The sequence below is a fragment of the Cajanus cajan genome, chromosome 3 (assembly GCF_000230855.2).
Source record: "Cajanus cajan strain Asha chromosome 3, NIPB_CcT2T_4, whole genome shotgun sequence".
In the NCBI taxonomy this organism is placed as follows: Eukaryota; Viridiplantae; Streptophyta; class Magnoliopsida; order Fabales; family Fabaceae; genus Cajanus; species Cajanus cajan.
In genome coordinates this window covers 2,134,631-2,160,108 of record NC_138519.1, presented here as the reverse complement: position 1 = coordinate 2,160,108, position 25,478 = coordinate 2,134,631, and the positions used below count along the sequence as shown (strand labels likewise).

The following is a 25,478-nucleotide window of genomic DNA, read 5'->3' as shown; positions in this document are numbered from 1 at the left end:
TGTTTATTTTTCATGTTTATTAGTAGTGGTCAAATAGTAATTTTTAAATAATTATATAAATATATATTTGAAAAAATAATTATTAAACTAAATTAATAGACACCTGTATGATCAATCAATAAACTAAATTAACATTTGCCGTTCAAAAAAAAAAATCAATAAATAATAGAATATATTTAACATTTGTGTTTTGCATAAAGGTGGAGCCGTCCATGAGCCAAAGTGAGTCATGTGTCCGAATGAGTAGGTGCCACTTGTCCCACAACTTTTAATATTGTCGGTCACCACTCACTACTTTTCTAAAAAGCATCCACCGCCATCACTCACTCACTATTTCTCTGACATACGGTGTCTTCTTTTCTTTGATATGACCACCCACAAAGAGACTAATAAATTTCTATACAACTTCCACAATTTTAATTATTCTATTCATTGTTTTATTTATTATTTTTAGTTTTTAAAATATTTTTATCTTAATAATTAAAAACAGAAAAATGATATATGCCTATATAAGATATTTTCTAATCATAAATTATTATATATAATAAATTTATTTACTTTAATAATATCAATTATGATATGTTATTAATTAATAGTGTAAAAGCTTATAATATTTTCAATAAGAGTTATGTAACAAATGCTACCTATAATTTTGAACTGTAAAATTAAAAAAAAAATTATTTATAAATAACTCATGAATTGGTTAATATATATATATATATATATATATATATATATATATATATAATGAATATGATGTATTGAAAAGATAAAGATATTAGTTGTGAATTAATCACTTCACTTTTTAAAAGTAATTCTAATATATTAAATACAAATATTTATTTTATGTAAAAATGTTTTTATGAGTTTTTCTTCAATTATAAGATTTATAAAAAAAATTATTATTTTTTATTTAATTCAATTTTTATTTATTTATAAATTAAATATTAATGTTTTAAAATAAATTATTAATAAATAATTTTTTTTATGATAATAGAAATTAATTATCATTAATTTCAGATATAATTTATAATTTTTAAGATTAATCATATATATTCATTTTAAATAAAATTTATATATTTAAATATAATATTTATTTATATATATAATTATTATAAATTTTAATTATATATAATAAATATGTTTGTGTATTTCACATATTAAAATATTAGTTTATATTAAAGTGATAAATTAGTGAATTGCTTAAAATCAAGATAATATGTATAGGTTCATTTAATAAAATAAAATAAGTTTTTTATACCACAAGTATTAGAGATACTTTTGTACATTATATTTATTGCCTATTATAAATTAATTATTTTTAGTAATATATTTATTAACTTTACTATTTATTTAATTAATATTTAAATATTTTTTGTTACAATTAATATTGCAGTATATACTTATAAACTAAGATATTTACGAAGAGAAAATAATTTTACTTTCGAAATTAATATATCTATTTTTTATTAAACTTATACATTACTTTAAATAACAAGTTAAATGAGATAGAAAAGTAATTTATCATTATTTAAATTAAATATATATATATATATATAACAAAAAATTTAACATAATAATTCATGCGGTTTAATAAGGTAGTTTTTATTTTAATTAAATTTTTACTTAAATAATCAGTATTAGCTTATAATAATACAAAGTTTGATCTTAGCAAAGTCTAAAAGTATTAAAAATAGTACTACCTACTCCACATATTTTTATCCCTTAATTAATATATACTACTGCAACATAAAAATAAATAAATTATGATTTGGACAGGAAGTAAACTTTATAGTGTGTATCACCTTTTGGCTTTTGAACAGAAAACGGAGTCACATCCAACGGCGTGAGAAAACCTCAACAGCATCAAATCAAATCTCAAACGGCGTCATCTCCGCTTCACTCTCTCTCGTACTCGTGCCAGATTCAAATGTCTCCCGAGCCTGAGCTTCGGAGCCCGAACCTCGTATTGCACAACACTATATAAGGGGACACACCGAGCGCTTTGCACGCTACTCCTTACCCTCATCACGAGCCGAAAAGCTCGAATCCCTGCAACAGCGCTTCCGCATTCGGAGATTTAGGGTTTTCAAAGACAATGGCGGACGAAGCGGAGCACGCGCCGGCCCCGTCGAGTGGCGAATCTCTGCTCGATAAGATCGCCGAGAAGCTCCACGGCCACGATTCTTCCTCCGATTCCGATTCAGATTCCGGCAAAAAGGACACGTCATCATCGATTAAGGACAAGGTATTCCGCCTCTTCGGGAGAGAGAAACCCGTTCACTCCATCCTCGGCGGCGGAAAACGTAAGAATTTATCTCTCTCTTTGTGGACACTGTTTAGTTTACTTGTGGTTTCGTTAGATCTGTGATAGTTCTCTATATATATGATTCACTGATTGGTGTTAAGTGGATTTTAAATGATGCCGCGTTTTGTTAAATTGAAAATGCTGGAAATCTCTGTTTTATTTATTTGTTAGGAAATAGAGTTAAGGTTTTTGAAGGGTTCGATGTCAATGCTGGAAAAGTAGGTTTTGAATGCTAGTTTGTTTTTCGGAAATAGAATTCGAGTTCCCTTGAGTTTGACATTGGATTTCAAATCATTCAGTGTCCAATATTTTGTATTGGATAAAAAGATCAATTTGTGTAGTTCTCTAGTAGGATTTTTCTATGCGATTATTTATCGGTTGAATCTTATTTATGTTTGGCACTCCCATCAATCAGCCAATAGACTTATCATGTAGATCGAAGGTATATATGAAATGAGAAATTGTGGAAAGACATGATTCTTGTTTTGAGCACCTGAAGACTTCTATATTGTATTTTACTTAAACATTCTCTTGTTTATTGGTTCTTAATGTACTTCTTGAGATGTAATGTAAGGCTTAATCTTTAATTGCAGCTGCTGATGTGCTATTGTGGAGGAACAAGAAGATATCTGGTGGTGTACTTGGTGGAGCCACTGCTGTGTGGATCTTTTTTGAGTTGCTTGAGTACCACCTGCTTACTCTAGTCTGTCACATTTTGATTCTATTGCTTGCGGTTTTGTTTTTGTGGGCCAATGCTCATACCTTTATTCACAAGTAAGACTCTGGCTCTTCTTAATCTATTGAACCAAGGCATAGGCCATGTTTTTATCTAACCAATATGCATGTCATATCAAATTATGTTGCAGGGCACCGCCACACATCCCACTTGTTCAGGTTCCTGAAGAACCATTTCGCCAAGTTACATCTGCATTGATAATTGAACTCAACCGCGGATTAGCTGCCTTGCGTGCAATTGGTTCCGGAAGAGATTTGAAGACATTCCTCATTGTATATATCCTGCAAACTTCTAATTTAATTCATGCACACTATATGTTCCTTTTTTACTTGTAATCTTCATGAAATGTGTAGGCTAAATGCCGTCACTTAAACATCCCAAGATGTTGACTTAGGATTGACATAGGTTGGACTATGAATTGCGGTACCCATGATTCCTAATTTAGTGTTGGTTTAGCTTTCAGTAAGAAATGCTATACTTGAACTTCCCAAGATGTTGACTTGGGATTAACATAGGTTGGACTATAGTAAGAACTGAATTATTGTTGTCGTGTCATTATATTTTGCTGAGCTTTCTGATTTTGATGTTATGATAGGTCATTGTTGGAACGTGGATTCTATCAATTGTGGGGAGCTGGTGCAATTTCTTGACCTTGTTCTACATTGGTAAGAATAATTTATTCTCGTTTTATATGTAATTTTTTAGAAGCTACGAATATGAACTATGAAATTATACTGATTTGCATAATCTATGTTTGCAGCTTTTGTATTGTTGCACACGGTTCCTGTGTTGTATGACAAGTATGAGGACAAGATAGACCCTCTAGCAGAGAAGGCGCTCATTGAGTTTAAAAAGCAGTATGCTGTGTTTGATGCAAAGGTGTTGAGTAAGATACCAAAAGGCCCCTTGAAAGGCAAGAAGATAGCTTAGTGTCGAAGTATTTGTACTCTCAAAACCAGAAAGGGGGCTCCACTAGAGTCTTTTTTATTTGCTAGAGCCTCTTTTTTTCAAACCATATACCGAGCCATGTTTTGGAATTTCTTTTAGGCGGCAGGTATGGTACTAATGGGTTTTTACTTCAAGATGTAGCTTTTAATTTTGCTACAAGCATGTCGATTTTGCTGATCACAATGTTTGTTGGACTTGTACCCGTTCGATCATTATTGTAAGCAAAAAAATATTTATGGTGATTGTCAACGTTTTATTTATTTCCTAAAAATATCTGGCGTTATTATTTTGCGTTGCGGTGTGATTGATGTTATTCTAAAAAACTTAATTTCGTATTATAAATTATTTTTTAATTATTTATGGAATATAACTTCTACATATTTTTATTATATTTATATTTATAGTCTTTTGAATTTAAACGTTAAATGAATTATATAAATTTTATACAGGTGGATCTAATATTATAATTTTTTAAATAAGTCGAAAATTAATTCAAAATTATTTTACAAAATTTAAAATTGAAAATAATTATTTTAAAATAATTAAATTGATTTAAATATAAAATATAAATAATTAAAATTAATTAAAAATAAGATAAAGGATTAAAAATATAATTTAAACTTGAATTCAATGGATTGATATGTTGAGGGGGAATTAAAAGAAATATTAAATCATTAATCTAACGACGTTTTGAGATAAATTACCATTATAAATTTCTTTCTTATATTCCGAAAGAAAATAAATTGGCAAGGCATTGTAAGTAATATGCTTATTTTGAGGATTAAATCCGTTTTGGATAAAATTAGCCGAGTTAGCAGTACTTTTTTAGTGTTTCCGTTTCTTTTTATGTTTTAACATTCTTTTTTCCATAACAAATGTAATATCCGTATACAAAAGATGTTTTTTATTAACCATTTTTCATCTACACATTTATTGAACATGCTCCAAAATCTTTTTAATTGCTCATTTATAATCTTTGGTTATGGAAATGAATCGAGAAGAACTTCCGAATTCATGGGAAGGAAGCTTAATTGGGTTGAAACAAAATTTTTATTTTATGATTGATTATTGACTAAAATTGAATTTTAAAAAAAAATAGATCACTCAAATTTCAATATTTTTATGCGACAATAATAAAGTCTAACGAATTTTTTTAGATTATATGGGATAATAAAAAAGGGGGAAAGAAGGGCTTAAAAAAAACAAGATAAAAAAAATTATATCCTTTAGCAATTAAAAAAAATAACTAATTCTTTTTAATCAATATTATTTTCTTTAATAACCACTTACCTTTTTATTTATTTTTTTAAATAAATATTATTAAGACACAAATTATTAACCACTTTTGAACTATAACTATCAGCTGTTGGCTTATTCTTAGTATTATTAGTTAGCTCTAAACCTAACCCATTAAGCTTAAAAATCTGATACTTAAGAAAAAGAATAAAAAAAATTAACTGATATATTCAAAATTATTGGTAACATACACAAATTACCTATATCCGTATATTTAGACAAAAATTTTGGGACGGGCGGATATGGCTCTCCCCGTTCCTAAAAATAGTTACACCATCGCAAAATTTTGGTACTAGATCAGCTGTGTATTTTAAATTTAAAAATGTGGATCTCGAAATTATACAATAATCTTGGAAAGCTGTGAAAAAATGTTTGAGAAAGATTGCCAAAGGAAACTGACAAATTAAATGAAGCAAATGACAGGGAATAGATTAAATACTGGTGGAAAAAAATTATGCAAAATAATTTAAATTGCATTTACACGAAAGTATATTATTTTAGGTGTCCTTAAAAACTGTAAAAATCACCTTAATTACAGAAAAAGAAAGTAATATAGTATTGATATAGCCTAAACATTTATCAGTCATCAAATAACCTTTTCATCCAAAAGTTAGACTAAATTATTAGAGATAAATTAATGCACTACTTTATAATTTTATTGTAAAATAATTATTCTCTCACATTTAAACAAAATCATCTGAAGATTACTTACTACTATTATTATTATTATTATTATTATTATTATTATTATTATTATTATCATCAAAGATTATAGAAAATAACCCTGCATATATGGAAATTTGGTAATTACCACAAAATGATACAAAAAAAAAGGCACGAAAAATTAATGGTGTTGACAAGTTTATGTATGATAAAAGTTTGCGTTAACTAAAATCTCATGAATTCTGAATTCTTTAGAATGATTTCATGATAAAAGACAATAGAAACCAATATCTAGAGACTACGAAAGCGCGCATAGCTTACAAACCCTAAACCCTAAAGTGGCTATATTTAAATCGATTTCAATTAGATACAGCTTATCCTGTCATTGGTTTTTCCAACGGCAATTGATACCAAATCTGTAACATCCCAAAATTTTATTTTTATGTATTGGGATTATTAAAAGGTTTATCATATTTTTATTTAAGTATTTTACTATTTACGTATTTACTATTCATGTATTTTACTATTCATGTATACATTTTTCACTATTCATAAATACGTATTTACGTACTTGGGTAGGTGATGCTTCAAGGACGAGCGTACCCCTGGTATGGTGTGAGTAAGGGAGGCAATTAACCTGTATCACTGGTGTCAGATGTGGCGAGGTCTTGGCATAGTGTTAATTGTATTTCTCATCCCACACCATGCTAGGGTCACGCCTTCCCTGTAGCACCACTTATACAGAGCCGTGCTATCCTAGTCATCGATGTGAGACATCACAATCACAATCAATATCTCAATCATATAACATCTCATCCTATTATTCAAATTTATAACACGTATATAATTTCATACAACAAATAAACTTAACAAAGTAGAGTTTACATATCCCTCAAGCATATTACATCCATATCATTCATTTAATAATCAATAATACAGCAATTCCCTTCATTAATAGAATAACAGTAAAATCCCTAATTATTCCAAATTATAAGTTAATAGGAGGCTCAGCCTTCCATTCAGATAAATTCAACATTATAAACTATTAGGAGGCTTGGCCGTCCATTCACATAAATTCCAAATTATAAATTAATAGGAGGCTTGGCCGTCCATTCACATAAATCAAACGTTATTCTAAGAAATTCTACCCAATACCCTCATGTATTCTACATATAAATAATCCTCTTTTCCCCCGTACCTGATTAAATAGAAATTTTAGTAGAACCTCCTCTTCTTTCTATTAAACCAGGACCGGAACTAAAGCAGAACCTCCCCTCTTTCTTTCTCTCTTTCTCTCTCTCCTTTCTCTCTTCCAGAATTTCCTTATCTCAAGTTATGAATTTCTTTCAGCCCCTAGCCCCTATTTATAGAAATTCTGAAATTACTATGCACTATGCACTATTCATTAAAATAATATTATAAATTACTATGCACTATTCATTATTATATTCAAATTTATTTAAAAATTTGAACCCGCGTCCCTCGCAGCCGTCAGTTACTGTGCACGTGCACAGTAAAACACTATTTACAAATACGTAAATACGTATTTATGAATAGTGAAAAATGTATACGTGAATAGTAAAATACATGAATAGTAAAATACGTAAATAGTAAAATACTTAAATAAAAATATGATAAACCTTTTAATAATCCCAATACATAAAAATAAAATTTTGGGATGTTACAAAATCTGGTCACAATCATTTTCTTCAACTATGTACATAAAATATAAAATATATATTTTAAAATCGTTATTTTTCTTGCATCGAAAAACTATAACAAAATTTGCTAAATACCAATATTAGGACGGCTCATTAACAAAATTTGCTAAATACCAATAGGATCATATCAATTATGCATGAACAGTAAAACATTTCATTGGTAAAAAAACATGCATCACAACATAGAGAATATATTATAGCTGCAAACTGCTTCAAGTATAAAATTGTACTATATATATACATTAAAGAAATGGGAACGATATATGACATCTACATGAGGATAATTTTCCAAAATTATATACGCGAAATCAAAAGAGAAGCCGAAGACAATGGAAAGAAAAAACTTTGGAAGATCCCCGTCCCCCCTTAAGTGAAAAAAAGGCACTCATTTTAAATGTGAAAGAATTAATTGAACAAGATCGCATACCTATAATTTAACAAACAATGATATATACCTTTTGTTTAACTGCGACTCCACTGTATATTTAGTATCTCGGAAGAGGGTTTGAACTACTATTTTTACCATCAGATGATGTAAGAGGAACTGTTGAGAACTCGGAATCAAAATGTTCAGAATGGTGAAAATAGCCACGAGAGAGAGGACTGATGTTTTGATTAGTTTGAGTAATTTGAAAAGCAGATGGTGTTCCAGCGTCAAACCTCCGATTGGAAAATGGTGGAGTAGCGGACATAGTATTTGGACTTTCATCGTCCATGGCTTTACCTGTATTTCCTGATGATTCTTTCTTCTCTCTTTCTTCTGTTTCCTTAAGAAGAAAATCAACCCATAGATCTGCAAAAGACTGCACGAAGAAATGTAAATAGAACTTAGAAAGCATCTGCTAGCATAAAAAATGGAAGATTGCATAAGGTTTGACTGCATGTAAATAGTAAGACACAACTAGTAGGATCAAAGATCGACACAATTTTCTAAAACACAAGGTTGATAGCATATGGTTCATTAGGGAAAAAAAATCATTCGTAGATAATAATCCATATTCCATAGAATCATATAAATCTATTCCCTCAATTTTCTCATCAATGGTTCTGTTCTGTTCAAAAACAGCCATATGTACCCCAAAGGAGAAAAAGTCATACTAGATGAGAAGAAATCACCTGGTTATCAGATCCTGAATTTGCAGCTGCTTCAGGCGAACTTCCTCCCAAGATGCCTCCAACAAGGCGACCAGGCAGCGCAAGAACTCCACGAACAACACCTTTACCTGCAGCACCTTGTTGTGCAACACCTATCCTTTGCTTTTCCTCATCAGAGAATCCCAGCATGCGAACCATAAGATCCAAAACCTGTACCCAAATGTAACAGACACCAAGCCTAAAATCAATTTAAACATAACATCCCACTAATCAGATAAAATAACACCGGCACACAGCCAGCATCAGCAGTACAAGTTAAGGAAAGAAAACAAAACAAGCGGCAACTATACAAATGCAAGTGCAGAATATAATTTCATAACCTTTTCCAGTTCATATTTCATAGGTTAAAACATTACCAATATTGCATTCATATGTCTAATCATTTTTCTCACATATGTCCTAATGGATTTACTGTACGTGTTTGTATTAGTTTATTTCTGAGAGAAGAAAAGCTTTTTTCAACTGCTCCGAGAGAACTTAAGAAAAAGGTGATTATTTCCTCTGATTTCAGTCAGCTGAACCAAACATGGGACTTGGTTAAAATGCTAACCATATTTCAGAAATTTGGTGTACTAAATCTGACTGAGTACATGAATTGGTGCTCTCTGCAACCCCCTATGGTATCCATACACATGACATGAATTATGACAATTTTGTGCATAATAAAGGATATGGAGTTCCATTCCAGATCCAGTCCAGCACAATACATTTTGAAAAAAACAAACAATTATAAGATTTTCATACCTCTCGGCTGTGATTTCTCTGAAAATAAGTTACAAGTAATTTTATCACAATGCGCCTGCAGCCAATTCAATTTAGATTAGTATGATAATTTACTATCTCACATAATAACAGAAATTATCCCAAGTCTAAATTCAGCCAAAATTCTTATTTAGAAGATCCCAACATTAACTGTATAGGAAATTAAGGAGAAGAAGAGAGTAAAGAAATTCCCCATCCAGGAAAGTCATCAGTTTATTAGAATTCACATGGTCGAGTGGATATTGGAGGAAAAACATACGAGGAACACAAACAGGCTAACCTATCAACAAGATAGTCTGAATCCACCGACATTCTATTCAACCGTGTCATACTCTGCTCAACAGCACGCCTCAATTTGGCATTGTCGTCCTCAAGCTTGCTTACCCTACTTCTCCATTCAGTTTGCACCTTCTCAGATAGTGAAAGCTTGGCTAAAAGCTCTTCTTTTTCATTCCTTGATTCATCTTCTCTGTGATCTGCTTCCTGGTAAAAGCAATAGGCATTCAATCTACAACTTACTAAATTAGGCATGCCATGAAGTAACTTACTAGACCAATATACTTGAGCAAAATTTTTGGGAAAAATGTGAGAGATAAGACTGAATGCGAAGAGTTTTAACTTAAGTAATGAAAATTTTCTTTTACCCTTTTGCATTCCAAAACTCCCAAAGTTACTAAATTAACAGTGTTTTCCAAAAAACTACTTCTGCGACATCACTAAGATTAATTCTACCTAATTCCTACATTTTACCAATGACATTTTGCCACATAAGATGACAACACTAATAGAGTTAGCCTTCATGAAAATATTGTATTAATCTAACAACTTAGATGACTAATTGGGAATAAAAATTAATTAATCAATGAATTTGAAAACTAATAAACAATTTAAAAGATTAAAGGGTGTTTTTTAACCAAAATGATTCTGTTTGAAAATTTAAGAGTAAATATATTAAAACATGATTAAGATTAAGTCCAAACTATATTGGAAAAGATAGAGAAACAATTCTATGGGCTTTCTATATCTTAAAAAAATTGATTGACATGTCAACATAAATGTAATAACTTATATGTATATAAAATTAAAAATATATTCAAGTATTATTACAAATAAATAACACAAACTTAAGCCATACACTTATTAAACTTTAAAATGTGCCTTTACTCTTTAGGTAAGACTTCACAAGATTTTATATCTATATTAATTTATATTGCAATAAAATTAATTTCAACTAATTGTTCTCTTTTAAATATTTTGATTGTTTTTTAATGCTACTAAATGAAGTATGTACTAAATATTTTTTATTACAAATTTAAAGCCCTTGTAATAATGTAATGTACTGGTAACCTAACTAGCATAAAGTAGTAACAAGAGCACATTCAGGTGACCCATATAATATTGTATTTAGAGACAGAAAGAGACTTACTTTCAAAAGTTGAGAAAGCTTAGCTGTTTCTTCTCTTGCATGGGCCAACTCCCCTTCTAAATGCTCCTAAATGAATACAAATATAGTGCATGTAAGCCACATCAACATAACTATAGACACAAGCATCAAAAAATACTGATATAAAAATGTAAGAAGGAACTGTACTGAAAAAAATGAAAGGGCAAGGACAAGTATTAACAGCCCAACTATCGTATGTTACTTTATGAATAATAAAGAAAAGAAACAGTGATATGTCTTTGTACCTTGGCTTCAATTTCAGCATAGTACTGTCCTAAAGCTGTCTGTAGATTTAAAAGTTCGATATTTTTAGCATCTATAGTGCTCATACAGTTTGTAAGCTTCTTGTTCAGGTCATTAATGGCTTCTCTAGATTTCAGAATTTCACTGTTATTTCCCATCTTCAGTTCCTCTTGACTTGTAAGTGCTTGCTTCAGTGTTCTCTCAAGATGTGATACTTGAGCCCTTAAATAATTATTGCTATCACGCAGCTCTTCAATGATTTTAGTGTCTTCATCCATTTTATCTGATTCCTCAGATTCCTAGATAAATCAGTAAGGAAAACATTGATGTCACAGAAACATGTATATACTAAATCTATCCAGGACAAATGCACATGAAAATCATCCACACTCAGAAAATTATGGAAAAAAAACGAGCATTCCAGTAGAGAGGATAACAAAATAGATGAAACTCAATGTCAGACAAAATTAAAATACAAATAGTAGGTCAACAAATCCAACAAAAGTACAGAATGACAACTAAACCATGACCAAAGCTTGTTTTATTAGGAAAACAAAAATGTAGTTAAACAAAGTATCATTGCAATGAATGTTTGCATTGTTAAGATGTCATTAGGATCACTTAAAACATGCTTCATACAGCATATTATTACTGAAAAGAAAATGTTAAAAGATAAATCAGACATCATTAATTAACAAGAGTCCAATTCAATTCAGATATAATTACTGTGTTTCAGTGTAATAATATAATGGAAAATCATATACTACTAAGGTTCATAATAAAAGAGCGCCAGAGAAGCAATTGAAAGAATTGAATGATTATTTTAACAGAATGCATGAGAAGCAAGGGAAAATGAATGATTTGTGTAACATTTCCTGCAAGGCAATCAAGGGGAGTCCGAAGGGAAAGTGAACCCATATGGCTATCAGAAAGGAGTTGGGGAGAAGAGAGGCAGGAAAAGAAGTAGAGGGTGGTGAGGGAGAGTGCTGAGTCTCTCACATACCCTAGGTTAACTTTTTATAGTTTCAGTCTTCTTTATCATTCATTGTAAGGGGATAATACAGTAGATTTACCCCAATTAGGAGTTTTGATTCAGTTTCTAATAACATCGTATAATAAACTATTGTCATGATGTCATCTGTGTTTGGTCAGTTAGCAAGGGTACAAGATGGTCAAATTTAACATGGAAAAAAAAATATATATATATATATATATATATATATATATACATACATATATATATAGAGAGAGAGGGGGGGAATCCACTGACTCCAAGGTAAGTTTTGGTAAACTTATTTTATTCAATAACTCATGTTCTACATTAAATTTCAATGATCTAACCATTAAATTAAAAGTTCTTAATGTATAGATTAAGTTTACAATTTTTAAAGAATTTGAAAATTATTTGATACTTCGTTTCATTAATTCAAATTAACGAATAATCATAAAAATATTTTATATATTGATTTGAATCTATATAATAAAATATCATATATTTTCAAAAAAAAATTTAAATTTGTGAACTTGATATATACATTAAGAACTTACTCGGTTACTCCTGATATAGAAATTTGATGTAAAATATGAATTATTGAGTGAAGTAAGTTTACAAAAACTTACTTTTAAAGTAAGTGAATCCCTCTTCATATATATATATATATATAATGAGATATGAAAAAATGAAAATGAACACAACTAAGTCATTTTTTGTCTCTTGAATGTCTTTCTTTCATCATTGGTTCCACTTTAGAAAATAAAGATAAAGAACTAAAGTAAAAAGAATGAAACCTTTTGTAGTAAATGTTGTTTGAGGCGGCCCAATTCCTGGACAGCTTTGTCCCTGTCCCTCTGTGTTTCCTTCAAATCTTTACTTAGCTTCTGTAAGGATCTTTCCATTTCTTCTTTTTCTGGAAAACTTTTGGAGTGATCTGGCATCTGTTACCAAAAGCCAATGGCCCAATCCCCAAAAAGGAAAGAAAATAATTATTAGCAAGGAGCCAAATGCATAAACTGTAAAGTGCATATTGTTATGAAGTTTTAGCTCACATCACCAACATTGCTTGAATCCATTTTCTGAATATGTGAAGCATCGGGCATCATTTTATCAGGGAAAGACTTCCTGCTATTTTCGAGAGCAGACTCAATTTCATTCTTTTCCATCTAATAACAAGGGGAATAGACTCATTCATTAGAGTGCATTTAAGAAGCAAAATAATATAAAAGCATCATTATCAATTTTTTAAGCAAAAAAATAGTAGAAACGTTTTATGGTGCAGTCAAATATGGTTATGCATAAATATACCAACCTTAAGAGTGGTGTTTTCCTTCTCTAAGGTTTTGATAAGTCTTTTTAAGCTATCAACAGCCTCCCCTGCTTCATTTTCTCGTCTTGTCAACTCAAATTGCAGATGCTTTATTTCTGATACTTTCTCATTCAATTCAGAATATATTTTGCTCATCTCCTTCGAAGTCTTCAAAGCAATAACATATGTGCGAGTTAGATAACTAAAAAATATAACCTAGCCCATTCAATTAAAAAATTGTAAGATTCCTTGAAATTATCCCTATTGCTCAATGATGCAATGGAAGGGGCTAGAAACAGTGTACAAAATTACTTATCAGTTTAAAAAGTGGGGAAATTAGAATATGCATTAACACTGTCAAGCAGTTTTATACAGTTATCTAATCACAACTCATTATATATGATAAATTTGTTGACTTTTACAATAACTACCTTAATGTCATACTGATAGTGATTTCTAATATGTTAACAGTGTAAAACTTTTTCCACTGATAGTACATAACTATTAAACCCCAAAAAAGTATTATCTTAAGAAACAAAGAAAAGAAGATTTTGAGGAATTCGTTAAAGTAGTCCCTGTTCTCTTTTAGTTTATGTCAATTTATTTGCTATTCAAAGACAAAATAGAAGAATTTCAATTTGGGTTGCTATCTGAATTCACAAAAGCAAGGCATTTTTGTTGTCTATTTTTTTGGTAGAAGGCAGATTTATATATGCCATTGATCCATCTATTGATAGTTCAATTCTGAACCACTTTGTTTTGTTTCCATCAAAATCTATTTAAAATTTTAAATACTATAACATTCTCTTAAAAAATGTATAGTTTAGTATTTAGTGAGTGCATTTATTTTAGTATGTTATCTTGGTAAAGACGTGGTTTTTTCACATCAGATGAGAAGCAACTAAAATAAGCTTCCACATTTTTTTACATAAAATTGGTGCAATTCCTCTCATGAAAACAGGAATCCAAACTTGCAATATAAATCTTCTAAAAGTAAAATAATGAAGGCAACAATTTGCAAAGATATTTTGAAAAGGCTGAAATTTTTATTGAGATGCTTTTAATTGATAGTTCTCTAACATCACAGCATGTCTCATCTGTCAGGCCCCATAAAATAGCTAGCCCAGTCCAACTCAGCCATGGGCCATGGGTATGGAAGACATATGATAGGAGAAATAAAAAATATTAGTAGAAGGGGTAAAAGGGTAATTTATGCAAGGAGGGAACGTGGAGTTAGTTACGTTTTGGGTGGATTCTCATTTTAGAGGGAGGAGGAAAGAGAAGGGGGGAGTTTTTGGGTATTCCGTTAGTAGTGGGTCAGGAGCTGTGCTATGTGGGTATTGCAGATTCTATCTCTGTAATACATTTCGTTTTCAATAATACAGTATCTTCCAATTTTATTTCTTGGTCTCTGACAATTGGTCCGACCTGCCGGATCCGTTGCCTGAGTCATCAACGAAAGAGTTTATGCCCAAAGGACGTGGAGGAACCTCAGCAGCGATGGACGGTCGTGTAAGCTTGTTGGAGGTCACGGTGCAGAATTTGGCGGAGAACCAGGTGAAAGCCCAATCGGAGTTGCAGAGTCTAATGAATAAGATGATGGAGGAGATGAGGCAAATGGAAGTTCGTTTGTCACGAGGCTCAGGTGGGAATGTTTCGAATGTTGGGTCGTCGGGTTCGAGTGAAAGTGGGTCGCATAATCAAAGTCCCTTGGAGTTGCAAATATTATCCGAATTTCGATCAGCTGTGAAGAAGGTGGAGCTTCCGAGTTTCGATGGCAGTGACCCCGGTGCATGGATATCAAGAGCAGAGACGTATTTTGAAATTCAGGAAACTCGACCTGAGTTGAAGGTGCGTTTGGCTAAGATTTGTATGGAGGGATCCACTGTGCATTGGTTCAATCTTTGGTTTGACAGTGAATCTGAACCATCTTGGGAGGGTCTTAAAGTAGCATTACTGCGGAGGTTCGGAGGAGCGTTCGTTGAGAATCCTTTTGAGAGTCTTGCAGAGTTACAACAAGAGGGAACAGTGACCTCTTATATTGAGGAATTTGAGTACTTAACTTCTCAAGTCCCTAAGATGCCAGAGCAACAATTTATGGCCTATTTCATGCATGGTCTTCGAGCAAAAATTAGGAGGAAGGTCAGAATACATAAACCTGACAACAGGGTGAGAATGATGGAGCTTGCAAGGGCGATTGAGGCTGATTTGCTCGAGGAAACTCACTTAAAACCCTTATATAAGAGGGTTTTGGGGGTAGTTGATGGGAGTCAAAATCGTACTCTGTTTTCTCGTGGTGGAACAGAGTATTCTGCAATGTTAAAATCTGGAGGAAACTTAGGTGGTCAGCAAAGGAGGGAATTTCGTCATGATGAATCAAAGAATAAAGGCTCTAGTGTAAGCAACACAAGTACCGGAGAGAGGCGATTTGGTGGTGGTAGGGATCGTGGGGTGCGTCACTTATCTTATGGAGAATTAATGGAAAGGAAACAAAAAGGGTTATGTTTTAAATGTGGTCAAAACTTTCACCCAATGCATCAATGTCCTGAGCGTCAACTGAAATTAATTATTGTGGATGAGGAGCAGTTAGAAGGTGGGGAACATGAAGTATTGGCCTTAGAAATGGAGGAGCAGCCACCAGAGGAGCTCACTTGTTCGCTCCTTAGTAGCTGTAATGTAGAAAAGAGGACTGATTTTCAACCTAAAACCATGAAGATCAAGGGGATGGTTAAAGGCGTTCCTGTGATCATTTTAATTAATAGTGGAGCTTCACATAATTTTGTTTCTTCAAGGGTGGTGGATTCTTTGGGGTTGGATTATGGGCAGACTACAATTGCAAAAGTAACACTGGGGGATGGTAACAAAAAAAATGTGCAAGGACGTTGTAATGGAGTATTGGTGGAATTGGATGAGTTGCAGATAATCATTGACTCTTATGTTTTTGATGTAGGGGATGTGGATTTGATTTTAGGTGTGGAGTGGTTGGCTACTTTAGGAAAAGTAACTACTGATTGGAAGAAACAAATTATGGAATTTAATTATGAGGGGAAGAAGATACAATTGAAGGGAGAAGTCAATCTTGGGAGAGTATTTGAGTCTTTGTTTTGCTTTCTAAATCAGGAGGTACAAGAGATAAATGGGGTGATGTGGCCTAGTAATATTCAAAAGGCAAAAGGATGTGAAGGTGAAGGATTGACGGATGAGCAGGAGGGAAGGCTGCAACGTATTTTGCAAAATTTTTCAGAAGTGTTTTTAGAGCCTAAAGGCTTACCTCCTAAGAGGACCAAAGAGCATGTGATTGTTTTGAAGCAAGGGGCTGAACCTGTGAATGTGAGACCATATCAATATCCACATTATCAAAAAGAAGAAATAGAAAGGCAAGTGGATGAATTATTGAAGTTTGGAGTCATTAGGCCTAGCACAAGTGCCTATTCAAGCCCGGTGATATTGGTAAGAAAAAAAGACCATACTTGGAGAATGTGTGTTGACTATAGGGCTCTTAATAAAGAGACTATACCTGACAAGTATCCTATACCAGTCATAGAGGAATTGCTTGATGAATTGAATGGAGCTTCTTATTTCTCTAAGCTGGATCTAAAGTCAGGGTATCATCAAATCCGGGTAAGAGAAGAAGATATTCCTAAAACTGCTTTTAGAACTCATAATGGCCATTATGAATATCTTGTGATGTCTTTTGGGTTAATGAATGCACCAGCAACCTTTCAATCCTTGATGAATGATGTGTTCAGGCATTGTTTAAGGAAGTTTGTTTTGGTGTTTTTTGATGATATATTAGTGTATAGCAGAGATTGGGGGTCTCATATCCAACATTTGGAGCATGTGCTGTCTTGTTTAAAAGAACATGGCTTGGTAGCGAATAAAAAGAAATGTCATTTTGGCAGGAAGACAGTAGAATATTTAGGCCATGTAATTTCGGAGGATGGAGTTGCAATGGACCCGGAAAAGGTGAGAAGTGTTTTGGAGTGGCCCGTTCCAAAAGGGGTAAAAGGTGTTAGGGGTTTCTTGGGATTGACCGGGTATTACAGAAAGTTCATTAAAGATTATGGCAAAATTGCTAAACCTCTAACAGATTTAACAAGGAAGGAAGGATTTCATTGGGGGGAACAAGCTCAAACGGCTTTTGAGAGGCTAAAGAAGGCTATGACAGAGGCACCAGTTTTGAGGCTACCAGATTTCACAAAAGAATTTGTGATAGAATGTGATGCTGCAGGAAGAGGGTTGGGTGCTGTTTTGATGCAAGAGGGTCGACCCGTGGCCTATTTTAGTAAATCTCTTTCTGAAGGAAATTTGGCAAAATCGGCTTACCACAAAGAGCTCATGGCACTAGCTTTGTCAATTCAACATTGGAGACTGTATCTTTTAGGGAGACATTTTAAGGTTTTTTCTGATCAAAGGAGTTTGAAACAATTGTTGGGGCAGAGAATTTCTACCCCTGATCAACAATGTTGGCTCACTAAATTGTTGGGCTATGATTTTGAGGTGATTTATAAGCCTGGTCCTCAAAATAAAGCTGCAGATGCTTTGTCTAGGAGTAAGGAAGAAGTGGAATTACAAGTTCTGGTTTCTAAACCAGAATGGTTGGACTCAAGTATGGTGCAAGAAGAAATTCATCATGATTCTTACTTGCAAGGGGTAGTTTCAGATTTGCACAAAGACCCCACATCTAGGCCTGGATTTTCTATAAAACATGATATTCTTTTCTATTATGGCAGGTTGGTCATTTCAGCAAATTCTTCTTGGATTCCAATTCTCTTACATGAGTTTCATAGCACACCTACGGGTGGTCATTCTGGCTACTATAGGACATATAGAAGATTGGCTGAAAATGTTTATTGGTGTGGCATGAAGAAGAGAGTTCAAGATTTTGTTAAAGAGTGTGACATTTGCCAACGACAGAAATACCAAGCTCAATGTCCATCTGGGTTACTGCAACCATTAGATATCCCAGAACAAATTTGGGAAGATGTAAGCATTGATTTTATTACTGCTCTCCCTAAGTCCAAGGGACTTGATACCATACTAGTTGTGGTGGATCGACTCTCTAAATATGCTCATTTTCTTTCCCTTCGACATCCATTTACAGCTAAAACAGTGGCTGATTTGTTTGTGAAGGAAGTGGTAAAATTGCATGGGATTCCCAAGTCTATAGTCAGTGACAGGGATCCCCTTTTTCTAAGTCATTTTTGGACTCAATTATTCAAATCCCAAGGCACCAAGCTTAGGATGAGTTCTTCTTATCATCCAGAAACTGATGGCCAAACAGAGATTATTAACAAGTGTTTGGAAACTTATCTCAGGTGTTTTTGCTCTGAACAGCCTAAGACTTGGGTCAATTGGTTGCACTGGGCAGAATGGTGGTATAACACCACTTTTCATGTCACGACAGGGGTCAGTCCTTTTCAAGCAGTATATGGCAGGAAACCTCCTACATTGGTGCAGTATGTTACGGGTGAAACCAAAGTAGAATCAGTTGAGAAGGAGCTTATTGATAGGGATGAGGCACTTAGACAGTTACGGTATCATCTACAGCGAGCTCAAGGACATATCAAGAAGTATGCAGATAGGAAAAGGAGTCATCACTCCTATGAAGTGGGAGATTGGGTTTTTCTCAAGCTAAGACCACACAAACAACAAAGTTTGGCACAAAGAATTAATCCTAAATTGGCTGCTCGGTTCTATGGGCCTTACCAAATTGAGAAGAAGATAGGGGCGGTAGCATATCAGTTAAAGCTTCCTTCACATTCCAAAATTCATCCCATTTTTCATATTTCTCAACTCAAGAAAGCTGTTGGCAACTACCAAGAGACCGTGGACTTACCTGCAGGTTTGGAAGCGGAAGTGTTTGAGAACATTACACCTGAGCAGATTTTGGCAGTTCAACAAAGACAGAAGAATGGGGTTCTTGTTCCATACTGGTTGGTCAAGTGGTGTGGGAAACCTGTTGAGGAGGCAACTTGGGAAGAAGCATTTACTATTACCAATCAATTTCCTGATGTACGCCTTGAGGACAAGGCTATTGTTGAAGGAGAGGGCAATGTCAGGCCCCATAAAATAGCTAGCCCAGTCCAACTCAGCCATGGGCCATGGGTATGGAAGACATATAATAGGAGAAATAAAAAATATTAGTAGAAGGGGTAAAAGGGGAATTTATGCAAGGAGGGAACGTGGAGTTAGTTACGTTTTGGGTGGATTCTCATTTTAGAGGGAGGAGGAAAGAGAAGGGGGGAGTTTTTGGGTATTCCGTTAGTAGTGGGTCAGGAGCTGTGCTCTGTGGGTATTGCAGATTCTATCTCTGTAATACATTTCGTTTTCAATAATACAGTATCTTCCAATTTTATTTCTTGGTCTCTGACATCATCACTGTAAGGACAATATTGATAGCAGTAAGACAATGATAGAAGTATCAAACCCAAAATATGTCACAGAATACATAACAATGAATGTAACATTCATTCCATATATACATCTACTGCTTCATTCCCATAACTCTCTTAAGTTCAAAATTACACTCCTTCAAATAATATTAAACATAATCAGTTTGTTATCCCAAAAAACTCCTGATATAGATGATGCTTTCTTAAGTGTGATCAGGGAAATATATTGCAGCCATGATCATGAAAATATATATCTACCACAATATAACTCACCTTGTCTTGTTCCAACTTTAATATGTTAAGCTCCTCCTGGAAAGACTTGTTCAATCTCTGTTCCTCTGACATTAAAGAAAGAGTGAGAATGTTTTGAAACTTCTATTTACATGTTAAGATACAATATAGACATCCCTAAAGCAAAATAAAAATACCTTGGAATTTTAGCTGAATGTTCACCAATTGATCCCGTTCTTGCTCTAGTTCTAACTTCAGTTTTTGTATATCTGGGGAATGTTGTACAGCTACTGTGGTATTTCCATCAACCAAATCTGCAAGCTCCTAGAAGGCATTCATACATCAGTTGTCATGTTCACTCATCACTAAAAATAAAAACATAAGGCAATTCAAAATTTGATATATCAAAATGCCCATGAAAATAATAGTTTTGATTTATAAAGACAGAAAACAAATTTTAAGTTATGTCCATTTGGGGGGTGGGGGGAAGGAAGGAGCACTTCATGCTGAAGACACCTTGAAAATCAAAACAGACATATAATCACTCAATAAACTAATATATCAAATTCCAATATAGACAAAGAATATCATAAACAAACAACACCTAGTAATCAAACTTCTTATGCTGATGGACTAGTTAAGAACAATCAGAAATTAAAGGTGTCATTACCTTATGATTTCCTTGTAAATTTGAATGTTTGAATTCCATCTCACTTTGAATAGCATCAGTTTCCAATGCAGACATGGCTCCATTATTTATAGCATACCGATTTTTCCGTTGCATGTTGAACTTATGTTGTCCATTGGGTGATCGATCCCTACTTCCCTGCACAAATATTTAGAAGTAATCACCATGAATTCTTAGATATCTATCAAGATCAAAGGCATATAGCCAAATACTATTAGCCACATTATAACATAATAAATAGTCTTCCCATACTTGGGAAGGAACAAGACACATATCACAAGCTTAATGACACACTCCAGATCACTAGATAGATCCACAAGTTCCCCACACTAGATAACCTAAAACAAGATAATTATGATAATTAAGGAAATCAGTATTCCTCTACATGAAGAATAAATGCATGACCAGGTTTTATATTCTTTTTTTCAAATACTCACTAGTCATTACTTGCATTCATCTGAACATTAAAGTGGACAAATAAGTCATATAAAATAGCTTAAAATAAAAGAGAAAAACCATCAGTTGAGAAGAGCTTTCTAATACCCTGATTTTCATTTTGAAATAAAATAAAATAAATTCCTTAGAAACTGTTGGCTCTGAAAGCATAAAGCCACAAAGAAAATCCTATCTCAGATTTACATCTCTAGATGGAGACTCAAGCTTTACACTGAGGCACCACAAAAGATCGTAAGGACAACACAGTCATTTTCCCACCTTCCCCCTTTGAAACAAACATTTAAAAGAAAAATTTTGGAGGGCATTTAGGTAAGCTCAGTTCCCATTAAATAAGCAATAGAGCTTATCTTAAAGCAGCCAATTATCTCAGATAAGAAATGAATGCTAGTGTGTAGGAACTTTGGAAAACAAACAGAACCAAAATGTTATAGCAACATAAAAGCATTTTAATATGGATTGCTGCATTCTATTAATCCTTTTCTTTGATCATATTGAATATTATACTATTGTCCATTTGTCAAGGCCCAAAAACCAAACTTGAATCAAAATTGCAACATCAGAATGCAAATAGCACTACCAGTCAAACATCCTCATTGCTAATTAAATTTTACATGGACATGATAAAATACCAGAAAGCAAATACAATGAAGGACCTTCAGCACAGGTTGACATACATTAAACTTGCCATAATAGTTTCAATTAGAATATGGAAATAACTTAACTGTGTAAGTCCCATTTGTAGATGCTCCAGAACCTTCAAGTCTTGAAACATGCAGAGCAGCATTTGTAGCCTCCAAATTCTGCTTTAGTGAACCATTTTCTTTATTTAATTTAACAATCTGATCCTGAAAAGGAAATGATTGGATGGTTAATTTATTAAAGTCCATTAATGAAAACAATGAATTAATAGTTAAGATAAATTGATATTCGACTATTAATGAAACTTCTCTTAGAGAGGCCATGCAATGAAGAAAAAATTCTATTATGTACTAAAGAAAATTAAAAGTCCTCTTGTTTTGGGGCAGATGGGAAAAGATCAGAGCTTTACTTTGAAAAGCACAAAAATCCATTGCCATTGAGATCAATTTATTTTATACCGACCACGATAAGGTCCATAAAGATTTTTATCATGAACCACCTATCCCAAAAGCTTAAGCTGTTAGGTGAATGCATGCGAATGATTTGATATTTAGCTCTCCCTCTCATGCAAGAGCCTTTGAGCTTGACACATGAAAAATGCACAAAACACAAGTCCAACCTTGTGCAGAAATTTAACATTTTGTTCACTAGGAAGGTGGGGACAAGTATTGAACTGTAGACCAAACGGTCATAGAGGCTCTAATACTATGCCATAAACCAACTATCACTAAAGTTTAATCTTTTGGGTAACAGTACATTACTTGTTTTATATCTGACAATTTCAAAACACAAAAGTTACATAAAACTAACAATAGTTCTTCAAAAAGGTTAAGAAGATACCCCAATTAAACAAAATAAACTCAATCAATAAACAGAAAATACAAGTTTATGCATTAAAAGATTGGTTCAGCAGAATCTGAAATAATTGCACAATTATGTAGCTTCTACAAGTGAAACAGGAGATAACAAAAATCTACAGGTTACATGTACATTAATTACATATATTCTGGAAAGTAATGGCCAACCTCTTTTTCTTTTAACAGAGCTGCATAATTAACTGACAATGCTTTAATTTCCGCCTCGGATGCTTGAAGTTTCTTGATTTCTGCTTTGTATTGCTCTATCTACAAGAAGTAAAAGAAACATTGAAATGACATTTTTTTTCTTTTGGGTTACAAAATACATCTTATTTAACCATAACTCTACTAATGTAAGGGGATTCCAGGGGCAAAAACAAGTAATAGACAATTAGAAATTTAGTACAGTACAATTTCAAGCACTGATAACAAATTTCCACTAATTAACCTACTGCTAATTTATGTGAAATTGGCGATAACAATTAAATTTGAAGCAATAGGTACCCATTTAACCCCAACCTGACTTTGGAAAAAAGTTCTTTAATTGGGTTTGAGATTCCCAGCTTTTATAGCCTCCAACATGTCATTGATCGGAAAAGCCTGCTTTTCTGCTTTGCAAAAACAAGGTCGGGTTTGGATTCGGGGATATAAACACCTACCCTGCCCCCAGACTCTTCCCACACAAAATAGTGAAATAATTTAAATTAATAGTAATTAATTACTAAAGTTGAAATTACACAATTTACTGTCAATACAATTTAGTTCTGAAGTTTCTTATATTTAAGATTCTTGCTATTTATTAATTTTTATAAATTATTAGAATTAAAATATAGTTAATAACTTGACATGTTATTTATTTTTGAAAAGGGAGATGAGGGTGCCCAACCTCAATGGAGATGAGATTAAGTTAAATATTTCATCTCTGCCTCTCCTAAACCTGAACCTGTCCTATCCTTAGTGAGTGCGGGGAGAGTCAAACCCATTCTGACCGACTCATTTGTGCCTATGCTTATGTGAAAGAATGGCAAGTTGACTATGTTATGGATAGATGGAAAAATCCTAAAAAGTTGGAAAGAAGAACAACAAAAACCTTATCCCACCAGGTGATGTTGGTTACATTGATCATACGACGTTATTTTGTTCAGTTAAAACCCAAAGCTTCGGAAATATTACTTACAGTAAAGATGAATACGGTATTGTACTTTCAATTAAAAAAAAAAACATTTTAAAATAAGGGAACATTATACATTTGACGTATAGACAACTTAACAGGCATAATCCATCTAAACACAAGTTGGTTTCATAGTAGCTTGGACATTAAGTTAACCTATTTTTTAAAATAATTGTGGAGAAAATAGTCAAAATTAGTCCTTATAAATACAGTGTCCGACATATTAGTTTTAAACGATGAAAATTGCATCCATTCTGTCCCTCAAATTAGTCACTGAGATTCATAATGTGGTGCGGTGAACAAGTTTGACCGAAGAAACTCATATTCAACAACCTAAAGATTAATTTCCCGATTCAGGAACTAATATGACACAGTTATGAGAAATTATTCTATGGTTAGGACCACTATGTGTCTATGATTCCAACCAATTTTTCAATGTATGAGAAATAATTAATTAAACTTGACTATTTGTTACATGGAGATTGACCGACTATATGATAATTTCTTATACACTATACTTTGAGTTTTTATTTTTTCTTTAAATGTTCCTCTGAAATAACATGATGTAATAAAACTAAAACCCAAAACCTACTTCATTGCAGCACCAGATACGAGCGCATTAGGTTCCCAAGCTGATAAAAATTCAGCTACAGGTCAATAGTTAAGCACTTCACTCGATAAACAAAATAAATAAATAATATAAAAAATCGACGGCATTAAACAAGTAAGAGAGAGATTGACCTGAGAAGGAGAGGCATGATCGATGCCGTTAGCGAGCGGCGAGCCAATCCCGGATTTGGAATGGGCGGAGGCGTGGGAAGTCCGGCGATCGGAGACGGCGGAGTTGTCGGCGTCGGTAGGGCTTCCGGCAGCGTAGGCGCGGAGAATTTCGTCGTGGTCGTCATCATGAACATCGAGGGCGACCTTGTTGAGGTTCTCCTTCAAATTGGCAATGGTGCCCCACATGATTCGAATCCCCCGAAAATAGCAGCGAAGGAATGAATATATACAGATGCAATTGTTGTTTTTTTTTTAATATTTTTTTTAAAATTTTGGGGGAAAATGAGAGGGACTGAATCTGTGAAAGTAGGCACTGTAATGTAATGTAATGTGCAATTCCTGGTAGATCTCAGATGCGGGAGAAAGAAAGAAAACTCCCTGATTCTGTTCGGACGAAGGTTACGTGTGTTATTTTAATATTTATTTTATGACACGTTGTGTTTGTGTGAGACGTGTAGACCTGCTGCATTCGTTATTAAGTTGAGTTTTATGGCACCATACGTATCCTCCATCGGTTACAGTTCGTATTATATATGACTTTTAAATACATAATTACTTAATATATTTTCTATCTAAATATGTCTTCACCCTTCAAAAAAAAATCTAAAAATGTCTTCAAGTTTAAGTTTAATCTTAGTGTCAAATACAAAAATAAATTAGAAATCGAACTTTATCAAATTAA

At 33.1% G+C, this 25,478-nt stretch overlaps 2 protein-coding genes across 3 annotated transcripts; one reads left to right on the top strand and one right to left on the bottom strand.

Moving 5' to 3' along the window:
* Positions 1–1,998: 1,998 nt before the first annotated feature.
* On the top strand, positions 1,999–4,263 carry LOC109795985 (reticulon-like protein B5). Its single transcript, XM_020355575.2, has 5 exons — positions 1,999–2,306; positions 2,902–3,082; positions 3,175–3,316; positions 3,640–3,709; positions 3,805–4,263. The coding sequence occupies exons 1-5, from the start codon at positions 2,099–2,101 to the stop codon at positions 3,972–3,974; spliced, it is 771 nt and encodes a 256-aa protein (XP_020211164.2). The 5' UTR covers positions 1,999–2,098; the 3' UTR covers positions 3,975–4,263.
* Positions 4,264–7,843: 3,580 nt separating this feature from the next.
* LOC109809050 (golgin candidate 3) lies at positions 7,844–25,226 on the bottom strand. Of its 2 annotated transcripts, none has more exons than XM_083070142.1 (15): positions 24,758–25,226; positions 23,014–23,112; positions 22,072–22,194; positions 20,876–21,031; positions 20,403–20,529; positions 20,248–20,312; positions 13,583–13,747; positions 13,332–13,436; positions 13,065–13,211; positions 11,279–11,575; positions 11,016–11,081; positions 9,870–10,072; positions 9,572–9,626; positions 8,789–8,977; positions 7,844–8,475 (listed from the first exon to the last, which is right to left on the bottom strand). In XM_083070142.1, the coding sequence occupies exons 1-15, from the start codon at positions 24,980–24,982 to the stop codon at positions 8,158–8,160; spliced, it is 2,340 nt and encodes a 779-aa protein (XP_082926268.1). In that variant the 5' UTR covers positions 24,983–25,226; the 3' UTR covers positions 7,844–8,157. The 2 variants fall into 2 exon arrangements, with proteins under 2 accessions (XP_082926268.1, XP_020228041.2); XM_020372452.3 differs by having other exon boundaries at positions 13,323–13,436; positions 24,758–25,224.
* Between the last annotated feature and the right edge of the window lie 252 nt (positions 25,227–25,478).